General features: G+C 35.5%; 2 protein-coding genes across 4 annotated transcripts in view; one reads left to right on the top strand and one right to left on the bottom strand.

The window, feature by feature from the left end:
* Positions 1–6,801, bottom strand: part of LOC307169765 (uncharacterized protein) — a 51,299-nt gene extending 44,498 nt beyond the window's left edge. Inside the window, exons 1-5 of one of the 2 annotated variants that reach the window (XM_079890573.1) lie at positions 6,401–6,801; positions 5,223–5,561; positions 4,289–4,609; positions 3,828–3,944; positions 1,913–2,008 (exon numbers count right to left, since the gene is read on the bottom strand). In XM_079890573.1, the coding sequence (XP_079746699.1) occupies positions 1,913–2,008; positions 3,828–3,944; positions 4,289–4,609; positions 5,223–5,561; positions 6,401–6,431 (904 nt within the window). In that variant the 5' untranslated portion in view covers positions 6,432–6,801. The remainder of the gene's footprint in view (positions 1–1,912; positions 2,009–3,827; positions 3,945–4,288; positions 4,610–5,222; positions 5,562–6,400) is intronic. The other variant, XM_079890572.1, reaches the window with a different exon arrangement.
* LOC307169785 (uncharacterized protein) lies at positions 3,428–10,284 on the top strand. 2 transcript variants are annotated; one of them, XM_079890605.1, is made up of 4 exons: positions 3,428–3,547; positions 8,323–8,628; positions 8,799–8,933; positions 9,812–10,284. In XM_079890605.1, exons 1-4 carry the CDS (start codon positions 3,523–3,525, stop codon positions 10,030–10,032), a joined length of 687 nt encoding a protein of 228 aa, XP_079746731.1. In that variant the 5' UTR covers positions 3,428–3,522; the 3' UTR covers positions 10,033–10,284. The 2 variants fall into 2 exon arrangements, with proteins under 2 accessions (XP_079746731.1, XP_079746730.1); XM_079890604.1 differs by lacking the exon at positions 3,428–3,547 and adding an exon at positions 7,746–7,895.
* Positions 10,285–10,655: the final 371 nt, after the last annotated feature.

The raw sequence follows: 10,655 nt of genomic DNA, 5'->3' as shown, positions 1-10,655 counted from the left end.
TGACAGTAAGACTGTATATGGTTCTTCGGCCACTGCTGATCTTTAGTTTATAGAGTCCAGAGTGAATGGTTCTAATGTTACCAATAGTGAGATCTCCAGTTAGTTTATCCAGCCTCATTTTGCTACTGAATCTCCCACCAAACTCAAAAATAATAATTATGTTTGTTGATTTGAAATGTTTTTTTTTTTTTCTATTAAGGTCCACATAATTGTCTCAACAGTACAACATCCTAACACATTGTCTAAACACAAACCATTTATGTTAAGTAAACAATTCTTACATCCAGAGGGTGGCAGTATAGTGCGACGCCAACTGCCATTTTGTCCTAACTTAATTTCATTGTGTTCAATCTGCTTAAATAAATGTAAAATTTAAGTTTACTTAATCCGTTTGTGTTGGATTGCATGAATGATTTGTGTTGCATTAACTGAAACTGGGCGCCAGTGGGCGGTGCTTGTTAGTTCCCAGCATGCTTTGCATTTGGTTGAATTAAGAGAGAGTAAATGTTAAAATGAAGAGTTATTTTATGTTTTTTGAGATAGAACCATTTAACTTACAGTGAGTTACCAGTGTGGAGAAGAGTGGAGCATTTTGTTTGGATGTGGACTGATTCAATCACTCTCAACTGCTTTGGTTGAAAGAGCATGTAAGCATTTAAGATGCTAATATGTGCTACTGCTAGCAAATAGCTAGCTATAGGCTATCAATTGTATTATGTATCACTAAAATAAGTTAAATATTGAAGGGGTGGATTGGAATCCACTGCTGCTTCAATGTATATGTAATGAGTGATTATCATCAAGGTATTAATCAATATTTTTCCTTCTAAATATCACATGAGTTGAATGACTTCTCTGGAGATTTTACTTTGTTATAGAAGTTACTGTACCAGTGTGATTACTGAAATGTTCTTTTCATGTATTCATTAATGTCAGTATTGGATATTTGAATGTAGTAACATTGCTTGCCTATTTATCCCGGCTTCCAGAAATTAAATAGGGACTGGTTTTGTGTTTGAGAAAGGTCTTCAACATGTTAAAACACATTGGGGTCATTGAAGTCTATAGTTTAAGGTACCATTTGTCAGTTAAAGCCTATAGTTTCCATTTAGACTAAAGTGTCCTATATCCTTTGGAAAAAGAACTTGTTATCTTGATGTTTTGAGACGAGACTCCAGTTTATAGTTAGAGCCTGGCCAAATCCAACCTTGGAAAAGATGTGTGTCGGTGTGTGTGTTAGTCTTCTTGCTTACAGGTTAAGGAACCACTGGCATTGTTGGAGATTGACTGAGTTGTTGTTCGGGACATGCTGGCAACCAGCAACCCAAATCCCCGACCTGAAAGGTCACGACGTGCCTAACTTCAGGGTCCGAGTGTCAGCGGCATAATCTATGGAGATATGCTTCTGTCTATCTGTATATGTGTGGAAAATTACTATCTTTATCAATTTCTTAGCCAATCAGAATCATTCAACCTGTAAGCAATGACGTAGCTTAGACCTTGGAAATGGTGTAACTGCTGTGATCTTTGTAACTGTAAGCGGGGCGGCCTACGAACTCCAGTGTGAGTCTTGAAGCTGACTTCTGCTGATGAAACTGAAAACTATCTTTAGTAAAACTTTTCTTCTATTTTTTATAATTCTGACTCCGGGTCTTCTTTCAAACATCTGGTCTTGGGTCCTAAACTGTAAACCCCTTACAATATTAATGGATGAATGAATATAAAAGATACCTGAATCATGTTAGCCTTTAAAAATTCACTTTGAGACTACCTAAATTGGGTCGCTTAAAATTACTTAATTCCATGATGTTGAAGTAACATAAATAATGTTTGTTTAACGTAACCCAGTTATGTGTGGCCTGTTGACATAAAGTTAATTAAAGCCAACATATTATTTTTTTGAGTGCAGCACCTGCCACTGGCTTTTTGGTCCCTCCAATGAGATTGTCTTCAGTTTCATAGTCCCACTCTATCTTATCTCTCTCCTTCAAGGCCTCTGCTTTCTCTGCTACACAGAAACAGAGAACAGAAATGTATTCATGAGTCTGCAGGTGAACATCTCAATTATACATTCATACCAACCACACCATAAAGTCAATATGACTCTACTATATTCCAAGTCGTCTGAGTGAGGAACAGACTGACAAATTACTGGTAATGCCACACATCTCAAATCTCATTCTCTGTTCTGCACACTCACAGTTGTTCATTGCGCAAACCTACTGCAGCACTTCAATAATTTTGGCAGAACATTGGAAAACTGGAAGATTATCAGTGAATAACAGTGTCCGTTACACAAAGTTATCATCTGGTGTTAGAAGACTTGGAATATATAGCATGAATTGTTTGGACAACACAATAGTGCATTTTTGGTTATTTTCCTTTTTAGAGCTTGAACATTGAGGTCACTATGAAATGCTGAATGGAAAAGAGTGACATTAACAACAGCATGTTTGAAACAACATGACTTAAGTAAATGATGGGAGAAGTTCCATTTTTGAGTGAAATAGTAGTTGGAAAGGGTTGTAACACTAGCGAAAAGTTGGAGATCAGTAAGTTTTGTGCATGCATTTATTTTGTTAAACAAAACATGTTTACATTTTTTTTCTTTAACTCCACCCATTTCATTTAAAAAAACAAACTATTCAAAAAATGAAAAAAAAAATTTGACGAAAGAAAACTTTTACTAATACTTTTTACTAATACTTTTTACTAATAACAAATACATAAAACAGATGTGTCAAATGTCTTTTTTTTGTCTTACCCTGATTCACTATGGTAAACTTATAAGCATTTATATTTTAAACCTGTCGGTATCGTTTTCATAGGAAATGAATACATATGTCATACATATGTCACTCGCCCGTACATGTCTCGTCAGACCCAGGAAATTGAGAAAAAGTTACTCTGACTACTCTAGTGAAAAAAAACTATAACTATTTCACAATGCACATTTCTTAATATTAAGCGTAAAATGTGCTTTAATATCACTATTGGTAAAGATAGTATGAACTCTGCGTAATATCGTTCTTTAAATGAAAGATATTTAAAGTGTACCTAAAGTATACTTGCAATAGTTCCACTGTATCACAATCAAATATACTTAAATATCTCAGCACTATTTCTGGATAACTTAAGTACAATAAGTACAAAATGAGTTGTTCCAATTTAACAAAAGTACACTTGCGGTGTATTTATATCAAGAACATAAATACGTTCAATGTATTTATAGTATACTTAGCATAAAATAAATGTATTTCAAATACATTTTAGTATATTTTTTACGGTACTTTGACTCATGTGGGGGTGTATTATCAAAACGAGCTTTAAAGTTTGACATGTAGCTTCTATATCTCCAGCCACAGGGGAATCACCCATTTTAAACAAATGCCAAACAAATGAGAGTCTGCTGGCTAAAAAATAACTCGACAGAGCTCGTAATAAACAAGAATCAACATCGGCTTGGCTTTACGGAGATGACGAGAACTGAGGGATTTGAAATGCTGTAAAAGCAATGCAGAGATGATGCTGTTTTTATTACTAACAGGTCAGTAAGGTATTTTATTGAAGAGATAAACTGCCATATGTAGCTCTCTAACAGAGTTCATTGTAAAGCATTATCTATTGTGAAGATTCAATTCATTATGGTTTGTTGTAGTGTTGGGCTGGAGTTTATTTTCCCCCATGAGTGGTTTGATATTGAATAGAAATGGAAAGATGTGTCGCTCAAAATAAGGAATATAATGTAATGTGTACACAGTATAACAAATGCTTTAGCAGTATTATGGAGAAAATGGAAATTCTCTTTTAAATTTTGTAATACTTACCAGTTTGCCTTTTTGATTTAGAGTTTCTGTGGCGATAGTAAATCACAGCCACAAGCAGCAGAACAGCTAAAACACCAAAAACAATTCCAACTATAGCACCCCAAGGAAGACCTGGATCTTTGGTTATAAAGAGAGACAGTGAAAGTGTCAGTCAATATGATGATCTGAAATGACTTCAAATATATGCTAATAATACTGTATGCCAGGGTTCCTCAAATATTGCCCTGGAGGGGGCCAGTGCCAATGCAGAGTTTAGCTACAGCCCTGATCAAAATCACCTGAGCAAACTTATCAAAGTCTTCAGGATCGCTAGAAAATCACAGGTAGATTATGATCAGGGTTCGAGCTAAACTCCAGGACCGGATTTGAGGAACCCTGCCGTATGCCATTACACTGAAAGTTACTCACTCTTTTTTGAGTTTCACTCACTCACACTCTTTCAGTTACTCAGAGTGACTCACCAGTGACAGAAAGAAGGAATCGCCGTGAACTCTCACTGCCTCTAATCTGTAGTTCATAAAATCCAGAGTCTGTGGTTCTGGTGTTTCTGATAGTCAGAGATCCGTTCGGATTTAGCTGCAGTCGATCTCTGAATTTCTCATCAGTATTGTTTAATGAGATTTTATTAGTTTCAATATCGATTTTAGCGAGGATGATGCCTTTATCTCCAAATCTCCACAGCATCAGAGCATCTTTGTGCATTTCAGCATCAGTGTTTAGAGTGACAGACTCTCCCTCCTTCACTGACACTGACTTCACTGCCTCCGTCTCACCAACCATGTCTGCAAAACAAGCAGAACATTAACAAAAATGTGTTTCATGACATTTCACAAATTTTGAAAGAGTTAGTCCCATCATGAAAACCTGATTGTGTGGTGCAAAATCTGGAAAATCACACTCAATAAATGCTTACACAATCATTTAAATTTGGTTTAAAATTATGAAACTTCAATAACCATAATTCCTAACCCAGGGTAAATATGAATAGTGTGAAATAATCCAGGGTTCAGAATGACCAAATTATTGACACACTGATCTAAACCCGGACCATTAGCTGCTTCTCCATCGTCAGGCCGAACGGTTTTAAGAACGGTATTAACGGTTCACATTTCGACTTGAGCATGGTTCAGCATGGCACGCTTACAAACCGTTCTCAGCCTGAAATTCTCTGCATGTTTGGCTAATCGTGCTGGTGGAACGTCACATCGCTGCTCATGATTGGTCACTTGTCTGTGGCCTGGCTGACAGTTTCTCTGTAGCTTACTAAACACGCTATTTATAGAAACTTGTTTCCGTATCCATAAACCATATGCTAACTAGCTTAAGCAAATGGAGCGGTTAGGCCCAACGGTGGAAGAGCAACTAAAGTTACAATAAAAGACTTGAGATACTCACCACTGACAGTAACATTAAATATCTTTGTCGTAGTCTTTTCTCTAGAGATGGTGAGTTTATATTGTCCAGAGTGTGTGATTCTGGTGTTTCTGATGGTGAGAGATCCAGTGTTTTCGTCCACTTGTAACCTGCCTCTGAATCCCACATCCTCACCGGTGAAATAAAATGAAGTCAAGTCGCCCTTTCTCGTTATTTTAGATATAGGAGAGTGTTTTGGTCCAAACAGCCACAGAATAGTATCATCGTTCAGTAGTTCAGTCAGATCAGTGTGTAGAGTGACAGAATCTCCCTCCATCACTGACACTGGCTCAGTTTCATCCGTCTCTGTACCAGACACACCTGGAAACAAACAGAACAAGTTTTACTGAAACTGTAATATGCTGAAGAGTTACTGTAAAGTGTTTTCTGAGGTTTAATTCATGGGACCATTTCAGTATTAATCAGTTTAAAGAATTATTAAATATTCATATGTTGTCAAATACTTTAAAATGATATGAAATAATGAATATGTTAAGTAAATTAATATAAATACTAACGCTGTTAAAATGGTTGCATCTGATTGGTCGCGTGTGTGCGTGCGTGTTCTAGTTGTCATGGAGCTCTCGCGCTTCGCTTCATTCATTCTCAGTAAAGCTGTGATTGTGAAGCATCGCGTTTTGAGTCTTTACTGATTAACATACTCCCTCTCAGGGGTACTACAAAACCAGAGTCAATTGAATTCGATTGAAATATTTGTGTGATCTGCTGAAATGACAAATAGATTGGATTAGGCTAACTTTTTAGATTGTGACAGAAACAATAATAAAAATGTAAGACCATACACACCCACGCTAAACATTAACAAGATAAATGTAGCCTACTTGAGAATCAACACTGTATTTAAGACTTGTTTTCGTCGACTGTGTCCAGTATGTATGAAGCAAAAAATGCATTATGAAACCAATAGCCTAATATTAATGCTTCATGTTGTTTCTCAAATAGGCCTAACGTTAAATACATCTCGTCTCAGAATAAAAAATAGCTTACTCATCATGAATAGGATTTTTTTTTCAGTATGTTATTTCTGTTGGATTTGTTAGTTCTTCTGTCATCATTAAATCTTGAAATCATCTTAAAACCTTGTCTATGAAAAATGTCTATAAATCTAAACCGAAAGGAAATCGAGATTCATAACTTACCGTACATCAATAAGAACAGCACGAGGAACATGTTCGTTCCAAATGTTTTTGTAGAGCTGTGACGAATCTGACTTGAATAATATCAATGAGATTTCTATATGTTTGTGTTCTCCGGTGTTTGTCGTCCTAAAGCTATAGCAAAACAGACTCACAAGCCTGAAAACTAAACTCAAAACAGTCACACACAAAAAAAAAACAACAGCAAAAAAAAACCCCCCAAAAAACCAAGACTCCAAGTTTTGACTGTACGATAGTAGACTTTTCTCAAAGGTGTGAATGACGTTTAAAGAAAACCCAGGTTAATGTTATAGCTACTTGAAATAAATATACAGCAGAAATGTCGATCTGTCCCATAGACTGTAAAAAAATAAATCTGTCCTTGCGAGCACAGGGCGTGGCATGACGTGGTTTCTAGTCTATGGTTAAAACACCTTGTACTTTAAACGTAACGTAGCCTACGTATTTTACGTAATGGGACGATTGATTCCGGGGCTCTGATGCTCCGACGCAATTTTTCACAGCTTGCATGAAGGCATACATTTATTTAAATGATTTAACACTACTTCTCTATAACTTAAATTGTACAAAAAAAAAAAAAAAAAAAAAAAAACAGAACTCCCAAAATATTTTTTCAGCTACTCACGTCTAATTGTGATCACATAGGCTATAGCCTACTTGTATTTTATATTATCGATCAACATGTGAATCCGTTGACCAGGCTACACGAGTTGTGGTCTCATTGGCACAAATGAATTTAGATGATAGATCTAATTTGATAGAACTGTATTGATCCCAGATTGATTCCACTCTTGTTTTTTTCTGCTCTGCGGTGATTTGTTAGATATGGTGGAGAAAACCATAACCATAAAAGTGTGACCACCAGATGTTGCTATTTAATTATTTGTATTTATTAAATAAATTATATATTTTAATGTAGGCATATGTTGTATTTATGTATTTATTTGCACATTTATTTATTTATTTATTACATTTATTAAATTATATATTTGTATGCAGGAATATGTGGATTTATGTATTCATTTGCACATTTATATACGTTTTTTCCAGGTTGCAAATATTATTCACGCCAAGAAAAAAAAAAAAAATTTAGAAACTGTTCACTGAAATGATGTTCAATGAAACCCCACTTTTGGAATCTTAATTTTTAATAGGGTAGCCTACTGACAAAGAGTCAAGAGCATATATTTTCCTAGTTCGTTTAATGTATATATTTTATGTACAATATTCCTCCTACAAAACGTTTAGGCCTATCTTAAGCGGTTAGAACAACATGCCATGACATCCGCTATAGGCAACCAATGGGAACGCCTACTATAGACTCTATACATTTGACGACATACAACAACCAGCAACAAGGTGGTCGCTTGTGATGTGAACGGGCGATTTTACTGCGTGTTTAAAGTGGCTGATATACGGACAAGAAATATGGTTAATGCTTTTATTTTGTTCTTCGTGTGCTTGTGGCGTCTGGTTGGTAAGTTATGAGTGAATTATGATGTCCCTTTTTTTATTTTATAAATAAACACTTCGCATTACGTTGGTTTTCGTTAAACGTTTCTCAATTTCTTATCTCTTTAATATTTTACAAACGTAATTTATTAGTTCTGTGACATGATGCGATTTTTAGTGGAAGGAATTCCAAAACAAAATTTGATTTTAAATCAGTCTTACCCAGAAATAATTGTTGTAGACAGTTTCACTTCTGTTTGCACACGAAAGTGAGTGCTGGAGAAAAATCACCTGACATTGAACTCCTGAACTTTTATTGTTATTCTTTTAAAGTTTACTGCATTTCATTCACTAAAGAAAATGTCTATGAATACAAATCACTGATAACTGTAAGTCTGGTCATTAATAACAAACATCATGTCTGTTACAAAATATGTCCCCTTTTTCTGTAGATGTGACGGATACAGTGAAGTCAGTGTCAGTGATGGAGGGAGATTCTGTCATTCTAAACACTGATGTTACTGAAATACAGAAATATTTTTGGATACAGTGGACGTTCGGAGGCACCAGAATAGCTGAAGTCCACGGAGTCACAGAATCAAAGTCTACGTATGATGAGAGATTCAGAGACAGACTGAAACTGGATCAAACCGGATCTCTGACCATCACAAACACCAAAACCAATGACACTGGACTTTATCAACTAACAATTGTCAGCCGAGAGACCAGTTACATGAGTTTCAATCTCACAGTCTATGGTAAGTAGAGAATAATATTTTAAAATTTTTATCTTCTTTTCTTTTCACTGTTCCATCATTTTATGATGTCTCAATGGCTTTAGTTCCATTTAAAATATGGATCTACTATGAATAAAGATCACAATTGTGTGTGATGAGACTAACGTCACAGTAACATCTGTCATTATCAGAGACTCCACAAAGTACTTCATCATCAGAAAGATCGCCATGCCCCAACTTCTTCTCGTCCAGCTGTGCTGTGAACAATTCAACCGTAAATCAAACTGAGGACAGCAACATTACTGAACTCTATCAGCCAAGTTCAGGTACATCACTCACTCTTACTCTGTCAATGTTTTCAGTCAGTGCGATATTAGTTCCTATAAAGCTTTTAAAGATTATGTCAGAACGGAAACACTCGTGCAGTTGTGACCAAACATATTCATATGTTGTTTTGTTACTGCTGATGGGTGCTAAACCATCAACCACATAAACCAATTAAAATTGCAAGATTTTTATTAACAATGCATTTATGCATTTGACAGATGCTTTTATCCAAAGTGACTTACATTGCATTCAAGTTTTACATTTGATCAGCTCATGCATTCATAGAGAGATTGAACTATTTGTGCACACAAGTGCATTTGAAGACTTCAGAAAGCCTCTAAGTGCCATCTGAAATTTCCTTCTAATGATCATTTTTATTAAGCTTGTATGTTTATGTTCAGTTATTTCACTTTAATGGCATTGAAAATGACCTATTAATTGTCATTTAAGTGAAATTACTGAACCTAAATATACGAGCTTGATAAAAATGCTCATTTTAGAAGAAAATTGCTGATAGCACTTAGAGGCTTTTGCATCTGAATTCTTCATTTGCTGTTTTTTCTTTTGTGATTTAACTGGAACAGAGAACAGACCGCAGAAGAGCGTCAGAGACATGAAGCAGGTGTGTGTGTGTGTGTGTGTTTGTGTACCGTATGTGAGAGAGAGAGTGTGAGCGTGAGTGGGCTCTTGCATTAGAAAACATTAGTGCAAAAAAAGATAATCACAGGTTTCCAGAAGAGCTGAGGTTAAAGAACTAGAACTAGACTCTAGAATTATATTATATTCATTATTTTAAACAATACTAGCAAAAAAGAAGTGAAAAAAGGAACTACTGTAAATGCACAATTCTGATTCAGTGTTTTTCTTTTTATTTCAGCTCACATCCACTGTTGTAGTTTCACTGAAGCTGTGATTCGATTGGTCGTCTCTGCTCTGGTGGGCGTGGCTACTGTTGCTGTGCTGGTTTATGACATCAGATCTACAAGAAGTGAGATGATCAGAGAAGAAGAGACCAGACATCACTGTCAGACCTCTGGAGTCAAATCAGACCAACAGTGTGGAATGAGCAGAAGGTTTAGTTCCAGATATGTTTGCTGAAGTTTACTGGTATAATTATTTCCTATACCTACACAGCTGTTTATTAACAGATTGTTTTTCATCAATTGTACATTTATTGATTGTATTTGCACAAAATATTTTTTTTATTGATCTATTAAATTAAATTCATGGCTTCTAAACAAAATAATAATTAGCACCACATTTTATGCATTAGAATGAACTCATAAGCTTTGTTGAAATTACTCTATAGGTGAATGTTTTTCGTGACTTTTAATAAAGATTTAGTATTACAACAACTATTGTCAACTTTTATTTTCCTTCCTTAAACAATATAGTTCAAATATAGGTTGTATGTGATTGACAGAATTCATGTGACACACTAGCAGCTCCAGATTGTGAGTTGAAACCTTTTGTGGTCTCGGTTATTCACATCTGTACAGCTGTGGTTTGATCTGATGGATGGACAGACTGTAAAATAGTTCAGCTAATAGAGAAATTAAGGATATTAGGAAATGAAAAACAGTTAAATGTGTTTATAGGCAACAGACCTGATTAATAGGAATTATGCAAACTTGTATGCAGAGTTCGGACTTGTAGGCTAGTCAGTGGGCTACTACTCTTTTCTATTTCTATGAAATTACTACGTACAGCCTCTAGGTGGA

The sequence above is a fragment of the Squalius cephalus genome, assembly GCF_949319135.1.
Source record: "Squalius cephalus genome assembly, chromosome: 13".
Classification (NCBI taxonomy): domain Eukaryota; kingdom Metazoa; phylum Chordata; class Actinopteri; order Cypriniformes; family Leuciscidae; genus Squalius; species Squalius cephalus.
The sequence above is the reverse complement of the archived record's forward strand: the minus strand, read 5'-3'. Positions and strand labels throughout refer to the sequence as shown.

Bases quoted from the DNA above. Each gene is read 5' to 3' on its own strand.
- LOC307169785 (XM_079890604.1), top strand. From the start codon at position 7,847: ATGGTTAATGCTTTTATTTTGTTCTTCGTGTGCTTGTGGCGTCTGGTT. The intron at 8,629-8,798 runs GTAAGTAGAGAA...TGTCATTATCAG, and splicing joins TTTCAATCTCACAGTCTATG to AGACTCCACAAAGTACTTCA. The intron at 8,934-9,811 runs GTACATCACTCA...TTTTTATTTCAG, and splicing joins ACTCTATCAGCCAAGTTCAG to CTCACATCCACTGTTGTAGT.